Source organism: Lampris incognitus, chromosome 3 (assembly GCF_029633865.1).
Source record: "Lampris incognitus isolate fLamInc1 chromosome 3, fLamInc1.hap2, whole genome shotgun sequence".
NCBI lineage: Eukaryota > Metazoa > Chordata > Actinopteri > Lampriformes > Lampridae > Lampris > Lampris incognitus.
In genome coordinates this window covers 98,057,397-98,075,150 of record NC_079213.1, presented here as the reverse complement: position 1 = coordinate 98,075,150, position 17,754 = coordinate 98,057,397, and the positions used below count along the sequence as shown (strand labels likewise).

General features: G+C 43.0%; 1 protein-coding gene across 1 annotated transcript; it reads right to left on the bottom strand.

The window, feature by feature from the left end:
• Positions 1-74: 74 nt before the first annotated feature.
• edem3 (ER degradation enhancer, mannosidase alpha-like 3) lies at positions 75-17,412 on the bottom strand. Its single transcript, XM_056276274.1, has 21 exons — positions 16,851-17,412; positions 16,713-16,758; positions 16,170-16,270; positions 15,826-15,865; positions 15,357-15,469; positions 14,957-15,110; positions 13,853-13,987; positions 12,885-12,990; positions 12,156-12,253; positions 7,318-7,443; positions 7,074-7,157; positions 6,766-6,849; positions 6,227-6,351; positions 5,680-5,851; positions 5,404-5,549; positions 4,598-4,742; positions 4,177-4,368; positions 3,697-3,862; positions 3,273-3,458; positions 2,753-2,800; positions 75-1,679 (listed from the first exon to the last, which is right to left on the bottom strand). Exons 1-21 carry the CDS (start codon positions 16,937-16,939, stop codon positions 1,306-1,308), a joined length of 2,730 nt encoding a protein of 909 aa, XP_056132249.1. The 5' UTR covers positions 16,940-17,412; the 3' UTR covers positions 75-1,305.
• Positions 17,413-17,754: the final 342 nt, after the last annotated feature.

Below are 17,754 nucleotides of genomic sequence, written 5' to 3'. Positions count from 1 at the left end.
ACTCATTCGAAAAAGTGCCCCCCCCCCCAAAAAAAATCTCACAGGAAACGAAAATAGACTTTTCATTACTTTCTAATACTTTAATAATACTCTTTCAGCTTTCACTAAGCACCGGAATTCAGTCCCTCTTCTGTTATCGCTCATTTCAGTTTCTAACCATAAGGCGGTAACTTCTGATGGTGGAGCTGCTGTATTTGAACAGAACAAATGAACGGACGGAAACGGGTCAGTCTTGTCGATCTTTATTAAATTTCACCGTGTTAATTTGTTTAGTTTCACCTTCCGCCCAGCAGCTTTATTATAGATCGGACACTGCTCCCCCCTGCGGTCTACGGTGGTATTGTTGTCTACAGTGACCAGTTGCAACACGTTGAGGGTGGGTCCGCTCAACCTTATACGTGGTCCAGAGGTTGGTGGTACCGGTATTGGAGTGATCTGATCAATCAGAATGACCAGAACCTGAGCAAAGCAGTACAATATCTGTTCATTCAACGGAGCCAAAACGTTTCAACGATTACATATTTACATCAAAACATCATTTCTTACATCTCCCAAGACAAAAGGCTTGGAGCCAAGTCAGTTCACCATAAGCCATGATAACATCATGGAGATAAGTCAATGCCACCGACCCCTGCCCATTAGCACAGTTCTTAGCTCACAGACAGTAAGGTAGCATCATATTTTACACATGAATATGCCCAACAAATGAAAACATAAATTTGCATAAGCATAGCATACTACTCATATTTATGTAGAATCAGTCATCCAATAAAATGATTGACTAGGAAAAAATTTTGTTCAACCAACGTTTAAGATGACTTCCCATTTTTAAGTAAAATAGCCAATCAAATGCATAGAGAGGAGAACATGTTCAAATTAAACAATACCCGTTTAAAAAAAGTAGTGAGACACATTGTTATGTTGCCTGGTCCAAATTATAGTCAGTCACTGGGATATGACAAATTTAAATTGTGTCAGAAAGGTGGAGTTTAGGACCCTGATCTCAAAAGTATCAAACATCTGAAAGGTCTACACATGAGGACTCCCTCGGTGTCCTAAGAGAATATCTGGACTGCCAACCGCAGAGGGGAGGGGAGATGCCATCGTGGACAACCCCAATTTTTAACCATGCCTCATCAAAAAAGATGTCTCTGCACCCATACAAGTGTCTTTTTTAGTTTGAATTCATTTGATAACAGGCAGTGACTTCAGAGGACTCATTCTCTCGCTAGGTCAGCTCCAAAATGAGATGATCCTACAGTCATCGGGGACAGGTGACAGCAAAGTACTGAGGTTCAATCACTGTCAGAGCTCATCCTTCTCCATCTGCTGGAATGCCTCCAAGTCCTCCCGCCAATCAGCCAACAACTCATCCACTGATTGGTTGCTAGAGTCTGTATCGCCCTCAGGCTCCTCCCTCTTCTCAAAGTCTTTCTCCACAGTGGGCTCTGTCAGACCAGGCTCTGCCTCTGCAGGACTGACCTCTTCCTCAGAGGGGCTAACTTCATCATTTGGAGGAGTATCGTTGCCATCTGAAGGACTAACCTCAGGCGCCAATTTGTCCAGTTCCATTGTGCTCATTTGGGATTGGTCAAATGGTGCAGAGGAAGCAGCTGCCGTCTCTTCAGTTGTACAGTCCTCCTCCTCCTCCTCCTCCTCCTCACCTTGTACATCCACACCTGGGAGGAAAGGGAGAGTGGAGAGATTTTCAGCTTTCAAGAGATGCCTAGGACACTCACTCCCACGTCACACACACGTACCTTTCTTCTTTCTAATCTATTCAAATGCCTCCCAGCAGTCATTCCCTGTCAGCAGAAGAACAGTTTTCATCAAGAGGCTGTCAGCTATAACAGCACGATGCAGACGGTGAGTCATGTTTCCCACAGAAATGATCCCTTCTCACAAAGTTGCTATGGGCAAAGATATCTGAGAAATATTGATACTGCAAAAAGTTGCACTGTGAAATGATCTCTGGTCCACTTAAAAAACATTTCCTTTCTTAATTCACAGAACTCTGTGGATCTGCTGTCTTTCACAAGATTCTGGCCATTTCAAACCGAGAAGTCAAATGTGGAAAGGAGACGTCAATTATTTCATTCATTCAGTCCAAAGAATCAACCCAGGCTGATTGCAGCGAGTATTACAGATCAGAGGTGTTAATTCTAAGGAAGCTCAAATCAGTTTGAAGTCCCACAGGTCATCTAGTTAACTGAGGGGTGCAAGTAACCCATTAAACCCAGTTTATCTTTCTGCTTGTCGGCCTTGGAAGGTATAAGTTGTTATACAGTCAGCTGACAGCAGAGACACAGAAATACGTTAAAATCCACATGGTTCAAATCTTAAGCTCAAAAAATTAGAAGGTTCAGGCTTAGTTCTGTTACAGTCTAAATACACGTAGTTTGCATGGCAATCTATAAGTGGGGTCTGACATATCTGCACTGCTTTTATAATGCGAACCTTTCTCTCTTTTGGGTATCTATCCTTTCTGCGGTGAAAAAAAAAGGATAAAGAGCTGTCACACTCCTAAATTCTGAGGGAGCAATCCGCAGAGAACACTATACTGGGACTGCACTAGGCTTCAATATCAAACACATGCACAACCCTATGGTCAGAGGGCACAGGCAGACAGTGAGAGGAAGAGATGTAGGAGTTTTATTGTTAAGGGGAAAATAGAGAAAAGCAAAGGAAAGGTTGAAAATAGGTGATCGAAATGACAGAAAGGAGAAAAGGAGAGGAAGATCAGGATACTTACTGCTCTCCATCAGGCTGCCAGGGAGAGTTTTACCTTTGAATATGGATGCTGCTCATCCCAAAGGGAGAATGGGATATAAAAAAGCAGACAGAGAGGGAGAAAGAGAGAGAGAGGAAAGACACTTGTTACATTTCACTACAGGGAACAGCTGGACAAAAGAGAAGAGAGGAAATGTGGAAAAGAAGAAGAGCGTAAGGTGTTGGGAATGGATGCTTCCCTCCAACCTCCTCCGTGTAAATCATAAAAAACTATAGCCAGGAGGCAGCTGAGATGACAGCCCACCAGTATGAGTCACCACCACTAAGCCCTCAAAGTGTCTGGATTCCTTCACTTAATATTTCATTTATGATGTCACACACTCACTGGGGCTCATTCAGGGGAACTGCATGAGTACATCAGTAAGACTGATCATCTCCTGGGCAAAAAAAAAAAAACAGTAATAAATAAGGGAGTTTGATCTGAATGCATGGGAAGGGGAGGTGGGGAGGCATGTTGTATTTAACCACAGATGTTGTCTCACCTCGGTCCCTGGCCTTGTCACTCAGTAGAACCTCCACCTCCTTGTACTCCTTCAGTGCCTCCAGAAGGATGTTACCCTCCTTGTGGAACAGGAAGAGGAGGGGCAGGGTGATGTCATCTGTATTCTGACCATCCCCAGCCATCTGAAACAGGGGAGCCGTGTCACTGCTGCTGCCCTCGTTGTCATCTGGAAATAGAAATGGGAGAGAGAGAGGAGGACAGCAGTGAGGGATCATTAGGGTCTGCAGATTGGTAGGTGGTCTCACATAATCAGTTTACAGAAGTTGGACTGTATTTATACAGTCATCATGCAATGCACAGGAAGCTGTACGGCTGGTTCCCTTAAATATAATCCATTTATCCGGGCCTAATCTAGTCAATGAGTTGATATCCTGTGTCGTGTGTCATTAACTGCTTGTCCTCACCGATGACGATGCCTCCAATGGCGCCAGCCTTCTGGATGTGTCGGGCCTTCTCGGCAAACATACACTGACCTCTCTGAAGCAGTGCAATGCGGCCCTGGACATACTCTGCATTGGCCAGCTCAGTACAGCCACTGTAGGGCTCAGCCACAGTAACAAAGCCTCGCACCTGCACAAAGGCCCAAAGAGAAAAAAAGACTAACTCAGTTAAGCAAGAAGGAATTTTGGGCAGAAGGTTTGGAGGCGTGGGGGGTTGCTAGGTATAATCTCCTGTCATATGCTGGGTGGTTTTGCAGTCTAATCCCTTCTATTCTCTTGGTAACTGGGAATCAAATCCCACCAAGAGTTGTTCTCTTTCCTACATAACACCTTCATCCATTTGTTTGAACAAAGAACAGCCTGAGAAATAGGCTATTCACTTAATGGATGATTTAGGTGTCTGTTTGAAATTTGGCAGCTTGGCACAATGTTGAGGCTACTCACCCCTGTGGCGCTTTTGGAGAGGTCGGTGCCAAACTGTGCTGGGCCAGCGGTCAGTACCACTCTGCCAAAGAAGGGGTGTGAGACAATCTGGATGGCTCGAGGAGGGAGCTGCTCCTTCTGCTGCTGACTAGACAGCTCCATCATCTCCTGCATAAAACGCATGCCATCCTCTGCAGCTACTGCACTCACTGCCTGGGTACAGACGTGCCAGAGCGCAGAGAAGAGACAGAAAGACAATAAATAAAAAAATTGGAACAGAGAAAATGGAAATGTTCTTGCCATTTATGAACAGAGGGAAACAGTTGGACAAGGTTATATCAGGGAGAAACCGAGTTATTTAGGCCTTGCAGTTTTGTGTACCTTCATGTTTGCAAGCCAGTTCTGCGCACATGTTGTTTATCTGTGCTGCCAACTTGTTTACCTGTGTAGCATGCTGGACCAGCTGCACTCTGCCGTCCTTCAGGTGGATGAGGCTGACTCCCATCCTCCTGAGCAGTTCCAGATGTTCAGGGTTGTTTGCCATGAAATCCTGAGCCCTCAGGGGAGGACGACCCATACCGGGCTCACTAGAGGTACAAAGGGAATGGGGGCGGGGGGTGGTATGAGTAAGGTAGAGATGGGAGATAAATGTGGAAAAAGAAGTGACAGGTGAGGGACAACAGCAAATGTCGTCATTTTACATCAGCCTTGAACGATGATACTCAAATCATGTGCCATGGAGATCCATGTGTATGCAGGTTTTCTTTCCAACCCAACACTACACCAGCTGATTTCACTGATTAACACACCTTCAATCAGACAAGTAAACCTGCACACACATGGCTCTCCTTGACAAATAATTATTGCTGGTCTAGAACCACATGTACCTAGTGCTGGGTGATATGGACATTAATATCATGATAAACATCGGGAATTTAACATGTAATCAGTGTATCAGGATATCTGTTTACATATGCAAAAATACCGTATTTAAAAATCCAACTGAAGTTTATCACTTTGAACTGTTTGACAATGTAAAGTATAATATCAAAATCAAAACTAGCTTTAAAATAACACTCAAATATTAGGTAATAGATCCTAGTTATCATTAATTTAGACAACATAACTGTGTATCACAATATGACAACATCCCAGTTTCATCCTGATACAATATCCCTGAAAGATGATGAATGATAATATTGAATTGCTGTCCATCCTTACATGCATCGTTGTCTATACAGAACATACCGGTAAGGAACAGGGCGGGGGCAACTCTTGTCCACGGCACTACGGATTGGCTCTCGCAGGTTTCGTGGAAAAGCAGGGTCTGGGAACAGGAGGCGGGTGTTTGGGCAGGTCCAATCAAAGTTAGAATCATCCAGCTCCTCTTCAGACTGAAGTAGGGAGAAAAAAAGTTAAAAAAAAACAAAAAAAACAGCAGAAACTAGATTATATAAAAAGCTTTCATATACGTGGCACTGCAGAGGAGTGCATCTATGTGTGTCAAGCTGTCACAGTGGTTACCGTTGTATTTGTCAGGGCAGCTGAAGAGTAAGGGGTCGTTGAGAGAGACAGAGGCAGCAGATGAGCTTCCGTTGTGAAGATGTAGTCTTCCACATCAAATGGAAGGTCCCCGGCGTCCGCAAACAACAGGAACAAGTACTTAAACATCTCAGCAAGAAAGAACGAATCCATCCTGAGAGGAAAAAGAAAGCGGTGAAAGGTCATTAAACCCAACATGTAAGACACTATACTTAAAACTTTTAATTTATTTCACAGTCAAGCACTGTGGGCAATACAGGGCCAATCACTCGGTATAATTGAACCTTTTCATATCAGCCTCTCGTTACGTCCTCTGCTCACCCACATGGACTTGCTTCAAGATTTTATTAATGTAACCTCCCCTTAACTAAATAGAGCTCTACTGGTGTTGCGTTAGAGGTTCCACATGCCCATATTAAACCGCAGGACTTTATGCTTGAGGTTACGCTGAGCCTTTATGAATCATGTTTGCAGCTGCACTTCAGCAGTCTTTGAGCTGTACGAGCCTCCCAGTTGCTTCAATTCTTACCGGTCCTCGTGGCTTCCGGTGCGTACGTCTTTCATGGCGGCAAAGCCACAAGGGACACGGGCAAATCGGTTGAGGTTGTCCAGTACCGTACGACCTGCCTCCAGGTAGTAAGAGTCTCCTGTGGCCTGGGAGACATACAGCAAAGAACAGCAGCGTTGACATCGTTTAAGGACAGCACATGGACTGTGTGCATAATTCAAAATGTAACACAAAACCTGTCAGACACAGATACGTAAACTTTCTTTTAGTGTCTCCTTGCTAAACTTTAAGCTCTACCCCTTCATTTGCTTGTGCTTGCTTAAGAATTGCAGGCATTTAAGTCAGTGGTTCTAAAACGGTTTGCGCAAACCCAGTTGTACCTTGAAAGTTTTGCTCAAATGTCAATAAATGTGAGGTCAAACAAAACTTCCTGTTACTGGAATTCCATTATGATTCAACTAGACAAGCTAAAATGATAGATAATAGATGTTTCCTTTGGAGCTGTGACATGGAAAAGGCTCAGAACCTCTGCATTATGCCATTCACTGCTGATAAATTACCTTGTAGAGGAAATAGGTGCTCTCTGCAAACTCAGGCCTCAGGGGATGTTGAGCCCAGTGTACCCTGAAATCAGTAGTGAAAGCCTGAGGGTGGAAGGAGCAGGAAAAGGGAGTCAGTCAGCACACCATTTCAAATGGTAGGTTTAGAACCCAGAGCTGAAGCCACAGTGCAGCCCAGAGGTACAACGTGTAAGCTAACTCGGCCATATGGTCTTATTTGAGATGCAACTCATTATTTGTGACACTATTACAGCCTGGGGCAAATTAAAATGGATGGGAGGGCATTGTCAAAAAGAAAGACGAATTACCTCAGGGAGGAAGTTATGTTTCTTAGTAACTTGGTACAACATCTCATGGGTCTCTATGGCAGGACGGATATCTCCTTTCAGCACCTGAGATATTGGGTGCAACAAAAATTAATTTAATGCCACGGAAAAGGCTACAGATAGAATGAATGCTTACATTTACATAATGAATGCAATTAAGAGTAGACTCGTCCGAAGAGTGATTATATGCCTGTCAGTACAGGAGTGTGTATTGCATAACTCTGACCTGTAGCCCAGGGAAGAAGGCTAGTAAAGAGTCCATCCACGTGCGGGCAGGAAGCAGTGGTTTGTGGATGTGAACATCTAGTAACAGAGGAGGCTGGCTGATGTACTTCATTATAGATGCATAGTGCTGTGGGGGGAGGCGGGGTAAGACATACAAAGCAGATGAATAAAATGAATCGAGGCCACCGTAGCCTTATGGTGCTAGAAGAAACACACACAGCAGATGGACAAGACAATGTTACAGGCCTAGCATAATTGGTGTGATAGAGATGTCAGCGTGAAATGGAAGATAATGGAAATTAATGTAGGTTGAGAGCCAAGTCTCTCCCTTATCAAACTACAACAAACCATACCAATACTAAAACCCATACTTTAAGTCTAAGGGGCTGAACTAAAATTGGGAATACACAAACTTGAAAGAATAACTCAGTTTGATACTGGAGAAGGCATTGTGACAGAATCCTATTATGCAGGCAGAGAGGGATCACGTTACCCTGTGTGTGTGTGTGTGTGTGTGTGTGTGTGTGTGTGTGTGTGTGTGTGTGTGTGTGTGTGTGTGTGTGTGTGTGTGTGTGTGTGTGTGTGTGTGTGTGTGTGTGTGTGTGTGTGTGTGTGTTGCTGTTGCCTGAGTCACAGTGTGGGTTCAGGAGGAATAGGAGTACTGTGGACATGGTGTTCACAGCACGGCAACTCCAGGAGAAGTGTAGGGAGCAACACCAGGACCTCTTCATAGCCTTCATTGACCTGTCAAAGGCTTTCGAAACAGTCAACAGGGACATCCTATGGAATGTCCTCCTGAAGTTTGGCTGCCCATTAAAGTTTGTCAACATCCTTCAACAATTTCATTTGGGGATGATGGCACATGTGAGCCAGGAATCCGAGCCCTTCAGGGTGTGCACCAGGGTACATCAGGGGTGCATCCTTGCTCCAGTTCTTTTTAACATCTTCCTCCTGTGTGTGACATTGCTGCTCCACGAGGAAATAAGGAAGGACAGTGGGGTTACTGTGGACTTCAGACTAGATGGAAACGTATTTAACATCCGTAGGCTCCAAGCGGTCACAAAAATGACATCTGAACACATCATCGAGCTACAGTACGCAGATGACTGTGCAGTTATGGCCCACACATCGGAGGCACTGCAAGCTACCCTTGCAGCTGCTGCAAGGGCATATGGTAGGCTGGGTCTCTCTATAAACGTGGCAAAGACTGAAGTAGTATGCCAGTGGGCATCTACTCCTCCATCGTATTCACCAACTTTCACCATCTCCGACAAACCACTTGCAACAGTGGAATCCTTCAAATACCTGGGCAGCTTCCTCTCTGACGACCGCAGCATTGACAGGGAGATACAAAACTGGATTAAGCAAGCATCATCCTCTTTTGGCAGACTAAGGAGAAGAGTCTTTCAAAACAAAGACCTCAACCGCCACACCAAAATATCTGTCTACTTGGCAGTTGTCATCACGACTCTCCTCTACAGCTGTGAGGCATGGACCCTGTACAGCCACCACCTCAGGATGCTTGAGGCCTTCAACATCAGATGCCTACAATGCATCCTGAGGATAACCTGGCATGGCCGAGCGCCCCATACTGAAATAGTCTGCAAGACTAACTGCATTAGCATCGAGGCTACCGTCACCCAGCACCAACTTCACTGGCTCGGTCACGTCATCAGGATGCCGAAGGAGCGCTTACCACGGAAAGTGCTGTATGGCCAGCTACACCTTGGCCACCACTTGGCAGGGGGCCAGAAAAACGGTACGAAAACCAACTGAAGACCATCATAAAAAAGTGCAGCCTGAACCCGAGCCAGCTGGAGGACACTGCCGCCCAACGCTCCATCTGGCGGCAGCTCTGTCAACAAGGGGTGCAAAAGCTCGAGGAGGACCGAGGTGATCCGACAGACCAGGAGACATCTGAAGAGACATGACGCCAGTACCACACCGACACCTCCAGTCAGTGCTCTCACCTGTTCTATCTGTGGCAAACAGTATGGATCGCAGATTAGGCTTTACAGCCATAAGAAGACTCACAAGTAACAGAGGCAGGATTGTCATCGTCAGACACGACGGTCAACCTTAAGCAACTAAGTGTGTATGTGTGTGTGTGTGTGTGTGTGTGTGTGTATGTATGTATATACACTCACTGGCCACTTTATTAGGTACTCCTTGCTAGTACCAGGTTGGACCCCCTTTGCCTTCAGAACTGCCTTAATCCTTCGTGGCATAGATTCAACAAGGTACTGGAAACATTCCTCAGAGAGTTTGGTCCATATTGACATGATAGCATCACGCAGTTGCTGCAGATTCGTCGGCTGCACATCCATGATGCGAATCTCCCGGTCCACCACATCCCAAAGAAGCTCTATTGGATTGAGATCTGGTGACTGTGGAGGCCATTTGAGTACAGTGAACTCATTGTCATGTTCAAGAAACCAGTCTGAGATGATTCGAGCTTTATGACATGGCGCGTTATCCTGCTGGAAGTAGCCATCAGAAGATGGGAACACTGTGGTCATAAAGGGATGGACATGGTCAGCAACAATACTCAGGTAGGCTGTGGCGTTGACACGATGCTCAATTGGTACTAAGGGGCCCAAAGTGTGCCAAGAAAATATCCCCCACACCATTACACCACCACCACCAGACTGAACCGTTGATACAAGGCAGGATGGATCCATGCTTTCATGTTGTTGACGCCAAATTCTGACCTTACCATCCAAATGTCGCAGCAGAAATCGAGACTCATCAGACCAGGCAACGTTTTTCCAATCTTCTATTGTCCAATTTTGGTGAGCCTGTGCGAATTGTAGCCTCAGTTTCCTGTTCTTAGCTGACAGGAGTGGCACCCGGTGTGGTCTTCTGCTGCTGTAGCCCATCTGCCTCAAGGTTCGACGTGTTGTGCGTTCAGAGATGCTCTTCTGCATACCTCGGTTGTAATGAGTGGTTATTTGAGTTACTGTTGCCTTTCTATCAGCTCGAACCAGTCTGGCCATTCTCCTCTGACCTCTGGCATCCACAAGGCATTTTCGCCCACAGAACTGCCGGATATTTTCTCTTTTTCGGCCATTCTCTGTAAACCCTAGAGATGGTTGTGCGTGAAAATCCCAGTAGATCAGCAGTTTCTGAAATACTCAGACCAGCCCGTCTGGCACCAACAACCATGCCACGTTCAAAGTCACTTAAATCACCTTTCTTCCCCATTCTGATGCTCGGTTTGAACTGCAGCAGATCGTCTTGACCATGTCTACATGCCTAAATGCATTGAGTTGCTGCCATGTGATTGGCTGATTAGAAATTTGCGTTAACGAGCAGTTGGACAGGTGTGCCTAATAAAGTGGCCGGTGAGTGTATGTATGTATATGTATATATATACACTACCGTTCAAAAGTTTGGGATCACCCAAACAATTTTGTGTTTTCCATGAAAAGTCACACTTATTCACCACCATATGTTGTGAAATGAATAGAAAATAGAGTCAAGACATTGACAAGGTTAGAAATAATGATTTGTATTTGAAATAAGATTTTTTTTACATCAAACTTTGCTTTCGTCAAAGAATCCTCCATTTGCAGCAATTACAGCATTGCAGACCTTTGGCATTCTAGCTGTTAATTTGTTGAGGTAATCTGGAGAAATTGCACCCCACGCTTCCAGAAGCAGCTCCCACAAGTTGGATTGGTTGGATGGGCACTTCTTTGAGCAGATTGAGTTTCTGGAGCATCACATTTGTGGGGTCAATTAAACGCTCAAAATGGCCAGAAAAAGATAACTTTCATCTGAAACTCGACAGTCTATTCTTGTTCTTAGAAATGAAGGCTATTCCATGCGAGAAATTGCTAAGAAATTGAAGATTTCCTACACCGGTGTGTACTACTCCCTTCAGAGGACAGCACAAACAGGCTCTAACCAGAGTAGAAAAAGAAGTGGGAGGCCGCGTTGCACAACTGAGCAAGAAGATAAGTACATTAGAGTCTCTAGTTTGAGAAACAGACGCCTCACAGGTCCCCAACTGGCATCTTCATTAAATAGTACCTGTTAGAGCCTGTTTGTGCTGTCCTCTGAAGGGAGTAGTACACACCGGTGTAGGAAATCTTCAATTTCTTAGCAATTTCTCGCATGGAATAGCCTTCATTTCTAAGAACAAGAATAGACTGTCGAGTTTCAGATGAAAGTTCTCTTTTTCTGGCCATTTTGAGCGTTTAATTGACCCCACAAATGTGATGCTCCAGAAACTCAATCTGCTCAAAGAAGTGCCCATCCAACCAATCCAACTTGTGGGAGCTGCTTCTGGAAGCGTGGGGTGCAATTTCTCCAGATTACCTCAACAAATTAACAGCTAGAATGCCAAAGGTCTGCAATGCTGTAATTGCTGCAAATGGAGGATTCTTTAACGAAAGCAAAGTTTGATGTAAAAAAAATCTTATTTCAAATAAAAATCATTATTTCTAACCTTGTCAATGTCTTGACTCTATTTTCTATTCATTTCACAACATATGGTGGTGAATAAGTGTGACTTTTCATGGAAAACACGAAATTGTTTGGGTGATCCCAAACTTTTGAACGGTAGTGTATATATATATCAGAATCAGAATACTTTATTTATCCCCGAGGGGAAATTGAGTGTATATATATATATATATATATATATATATATATATATATATATATATATATATATATATATGTATGTATGTGTGTGTGTGTGTGTGTGTGTGTGTATATATACACACACACATATATACATATATATACATACATATATACACATATATATATATATATACACATATATACATACATGTTTGTGTGTGCATGTGTGAGAGAGAATTATCTCACAGTGTTGAAGCGCTGCAGAAATAGGTCATCTCCCAGGAGGATGTAGGCCTTTAGCAGGTATTCATAATATGAGTCGATTCCTGCCCCCACTCCGCTGTCTGGAGAAAAACAAACAAACAGCACTTTCAAGGATGACAGAAACTGGAACTGGCAAACCAAACAGCTTCTCCCTTTGTACCCCCAAATCCTCTTCTACACACAGGAATGAAAAAAGAAAAAAAACAACACTCGCCCCTATTTTTAACCCTCAAGTTTCCCATGTCCCCTAATCCCTTCACATTCACATCTGCTCATACCCACCCCCCATTACTCCTCCACTCAAAAGGGTGAGAGCCTTTAAAGCGAAGCGGGGCTCTTTTTTCCAGTAACTATCAAATTGCTGAATAATGCTTGAACAGCTGGCCATGATTTTGAAGGAAATGAGATGCGACATGCAACTTGCACATGCAGTGGTTTGGACATATTCTTATCTCAGTTGCTCCTATGTATGCAGGGTTCTTTAATTTGACTACATCTACAAGACAATAAAGATTTCAACCCCACCCCACCCCACTCTTACCCCAACATCCTTCCCCTCTCGTCTTTCAATTCCTTTCTGTCACCCCCCCCCCCCCCATATCCCTCTCCTGTTTGTGACACCCTCAAGCATTATCCCATTATCCCTCTTTTTACTATTCCCCCATACCCCCACCCTTTATCTCCTCCCCACACTCTCCCGCCGTCCCTCACCCCTGCGGACCCACTCTCCAGAGTGGATGTTGATGGTGGTTCCAACCAGGTTGCTGTTCCTCTGCCTCTTCTCCCAAAGGAAGTCCAGGGCTCTCCGGGCATGGGCCTGTGGATTTGTGTGCGTGTGTATGAGAAAGTGAATCATCGCTCAACCAGTCGATCTGCTGATCAATACACAGAGTCAGACACTGTAATCACTCTAACAGGGGACAACTGCTGCAGTCTCCTGCTGCCAAGAAATGAAAGTCCTGTGCTCTAACATTATCCCATAAAGAGAAACTTCCTTAAAGCTATTAACCTTTATTCCTTTGATATTCTGGAATAATGCGGCATATCATTATCCCACAAGCTGTACAGGGCACAACATATTTGCCAAAAAAAGTGTAGCCGGAATTACCAATACAGACAGAAAGATGAGGCGTTTGTATGGTGCAGCTACAAAGTGTCAATATCTGTCTGCCTTTATGGCCAGTTGCATTACAAAGTCATCACTTCTCACTATTCAACAGCTGTTGGACAGCGGTGAAAGTTAAGTATGTTGGCATTGTCATGGTAAACATAAGCACACCATCAAAAATTTAAAAGACAGTTTAGCATAGGTACACGGAGCACCAAGCTTCATGGCTAAATCTGAGCCTGGTATAAGACAGTATCGAACATATTTTCCGAGCCAAGTCATGCCTCGCTCTATGTATCCATAGAGAAGTAGTGTAATAAACTGTTAAGCTGTTTTCTCACCATTTTTTCCATTAGCTTATCAGTCAGAATCCTGATAGGGTAAGACAAGAGTAAATGACTCTTGTAGGGCCAGGACTGAAATAAAGGTTGAAATTCTGTGATACCTTTGACAACTTTGAGTTGCGTGCAATTTTTCCAGGTGTGTTTGGAAAGTTATCAAATAGACCTACGTGTTAGAGTATGCACCTCATTATGTTTCTTTATATTACGCTTCTGCTATACTCTCTTACCTCAAACACAGGGTCCCCGGTGAAGCGGCTTAAAGCAGCAAACTCCAGGATGATAGTTCCCGCACAAGCTGTACAGGTGTCAGTTTCTGTTCCGGTCCTCGTCTCAGGACCCCTCACACCATATCTCAAATTAACCTGTTATGTAGTACAATACCACGACTGAAAATCTGTTATGTTTGGTTTTTCACTTTGAGCCAAACAGGTTTTTGTTTTTTGTTTTTTGCAAGACTGTGCCTGAAAACTAGTCAACCATAAAAAAGTGTGTCTGAAGGCTAGGACAGCAGCAAGTGGAGCACTGAAGTGGAAAATAGAATTATACAGTCATGATCTCAGAAGGATGCTGTTTAATGCTGTGGGCATCCTTTGACAAAATGTACATGTCAATTCAACTAACAAAATATGTGTGACGTCTTTCAACCCACAAGTTTGTTTGTGTGTTGTGTTTTTTGCCTGTACTTCTGTACACCTTGTGTGCAAGGCCGTTCTCAAGATTTAAACTGACTACCAGAAACATGAGACGAGCAATTTGTGTACCCTTGTTAAACATCTCTGCAATGGATAAAGTGAGGTGAGTATAGGATAATTTCTGAAACAATAGCATGTAAACAGTGATGTCAATGAAGGATAACTGCTACTAAAGGATGTAAATTTTGTGTTTGCATATATTTGTTTATATAGGCATGTAATGAACAGAGTGGTTTGGTGACTTGACTTTTTCTCATGATGACCTTCCTACATAGTATATCTAACAGTATATGTACTGTTTTTATTTTTATTCCTACTTATTTGGTCTTATTCATTTATTGTTGTTACCGCCTTTGCTCATGTCCTTTGGTCTTATTCTCATTTTTGCCTTGTCTGGTTTTATTCCTTTTGTAAAGCACTTTGTAGCATTGTTAAGAAATGTGCTATAAAAATAAAATTATTATTATTATATACAGACAATTCATGCTGTAGCACATCTGTGACTATACTTTAGAGCACAGCACAGCCTTCAACTTTACATTGAACATGTGATCATTGCAAGGGTTCATCTCGTCCCATTTAACTAAATCTTAAGTATACACACATATAGACAAATTATATTTGTTTGTCTTGTCTCACCCTGGGGTAAGGCAGACCACTGCTGGTGTTGAAGGCAGGCAGCAGTCGGAGGCCCAGGTCTTTGGCCATATGCAAAAGTTCATCCTGGTACCACAGCATGTGTTGACCCCCCTCCTTCAGCATCAGAGCCATTGAATGCCCTCCCAACAGACCTCTGAACACACACATTCGACAATTATTCTTAAAGGTCAAAGTAAAGCCCACCACAATCATTTCTTCTCACCATTGCCTTCATTACTACTTGGTTTAGGCCAATTCAAAACCAACAAAATTTAATAACAAGATAACCAATTTGCCCATTGTCAGAAAGTTTAGTAGCAATAGGGCTTGTAAAATGTTTAACTGCAACACAATATAATCTTGTCTGTCGTTGTGTGATGAAAATTCAGTCCACTCTTACCCCAAGACTCGAATGTTGGTTTCAAAGACTGACACCACAATATCATTGTCCAGCCTCACATCTGATAGGACTTTTCTCACTGCAGCCTCAAACTCTGCTGTCTTGTTCAAAAGCTATAAGTACATTATATAAGAACAAATGTTTGAGTGAAATGCAGACCTATGCAGAATTCAAATGGGGAAAACAGTTCACACTTTTAAGAAAAAAGATCATATGAATATTTAAGAAATGCCTAAGAAACAAAATGAATTAATTTTTTCAAGGGAACATTTTCTTCAACAGTACTATTTTGCTTCAATTTTATCTGCTGTTAATATCTGCACTCATTTCAATTTTTTTTTCTCCTGGATATGTGTGACTCATTCTAGTGCTTAAAGTTCTCAAAAACAGACAAAAAAATTTTTTTAAATTGCATACTGTGGGATCATTTAACATAGATGGCAGTGACAAATAAAAAACAGGTACCTACCACAAGTGTATCCAAAGTGTCTATCAGGGTGAGAGAGAACCTAAAGCATAGAAGAGCAATCACTTATCATTTACCAGACCCATTACAAAAAAGAAACATGTTAAAATTATGCATTATGTAGAACATGTGTTTACTGTCATGTGCGTTTATTGTCAGAACATGTTAAAACTATCCATGATGTAGAATTGAGACTTTTTCATGAAGCACAGGAGCCCGACATCCACTTTCAAAGAATATGAGGGGAAGGCTGGGGAGCCTGATGTGGGTGTGGTTTAAACCCTTTGTTTTCATCACTGCCTTGTTATTACTTTCACCTCAAACAGTGAAGGCAGTCAGCTACTCACTTGCCCAGCGCATCATCAACATCTCCTCGACTGGGTTCAAGACCTCGTACCCTTCCTCTGCAAGTTAGAGGCATCAGCTCATCTGCTGGGTACGCGTGGTCCTAGGCAAAAGACACAAGACAAAAAGCTTTAGAGCTTTGACCTGCAGTTTCCTCTGTCCCCTAAGAGACCATCTCAGTCTACTCAGGCTCCACATAGCCCAAATGTCGTTAGCATTAGCAAAACCCAGCATGAAAAACAGGTAAAAAAAAAAATGTTGGGGAGCTTTAAAAAGCACACAGTGCTTCCCCCTTCTAACAGACTAAGATTAAAAGCACAAACCCAAAAATAGCAGCCGGTAAGCCTGTTTATGACGTGAAAACCTTTATATTTATGCACTACAATGAAAATATAATAGTTTAGTTTCATAGAGACGGGCCAAACTCTAGAGCAGTAATGTGCAAAGGAAGATAAAAATGCATTACAAAAATAGGCCCAATGACCTAAAAGGAGCTGTTAACTGTTGCATTCTATGAAGAGAACTGGTGAAGAAGGAGGACTTACCATATAATTCTGGTAAGCATGGTCAAACATCTCAACCACTTGGTTCCTTTGGAAAAAGTAGAGCACAGTAATACGTGATCACCATGTAACTTATCTCAAACTAAGCTCCAACAATCTTGTGCATTCTACTCAGCTCACCTCAATTTGTGCCTCTCCTCACGGGACATCGAATGTACTTGGGTGTATAATGTTCCAAGCAGCAGCGACACAAACAATATAGGTGGCATTGTTGTTGGTGGACAAGACTGCACTGATTGACATATAACTACAGTATTTCTGTCAGTCTGTCACTGAGCCTGCAACTAGACATTCCCATTACATGAACGAAAACAACTAACACAGCAAGCAGAAGCTCACCCAATAGACATAAGCCTGTCTTACTTCATAGGTCTTTGTACCTCAGATAATATGGTAAGAGATTTTTTTTTGCTTCAGTCAGGAGTTAAAGCTAACCTTAAAGGTATATAAATAACAACATCATGAGACACGTATCTGCCCACTGCACAAATTATTACTAGTCTAACTCATTGCTGGCCACTTAGACTCCAAACTCGTACAGCACATACAGGGGATTGTGGTTTCTGTGAGTGAGAGATGAACTGGAGATACCATTATATATCTACAGTCATAACTCATGTTTGTTAGTTTACAGGAATGATGTTATTTCAAGTAATAACGGATATCTAAGTGCATTTAATTAACAATTGCCCTTGGATATGTCCAACACACCAAACGTGAGTAGGAGCGCAAGGCTGCTCCAGATCCTCTATTGCGGGTACACCTACCAAACCTGTTTACTTAACAACCTCTGTAACCCGGACCTACTGTAATCTATACGTGACACGTTGGCACGCTAAAGACCACAACTGACAACACAGCATATGTGCAATCTTACAGTTATTTAAGGAAGAATTGTACAACTATTATATCTCAGTACCTTTCTTGGTTACAACTTACGACTACTCCAAATACGTTGGCAGTTTACAAACTCACAATAATTTAATTAAAGCACGGTCAGCTAAGGAAGTCTGCCCATTTTACT

Coding starts and splice junctions, on each gene's coding strand:
- edem3 (XM_056276274.1), bottom strand. CDS start 16,939: ATGCCACCTATATTGTTTGTGTCGCTGCTGCTTGGAACATTATACACC. Junction 7,444..12,155: donor TTCTGCAGCGCTTCAACACT/GTGAGATAATTC, acceptor CTCCCCCCACAG/CACTATGCATCTATAATGAA. Junction 3,863..4,176: donor TCTCCAAAAGCGCCACAGGG/GTGAGTAGCCTC, acceptor GCCTTTGTGCAG/GTGCGAGGCTTTGTTACTGT.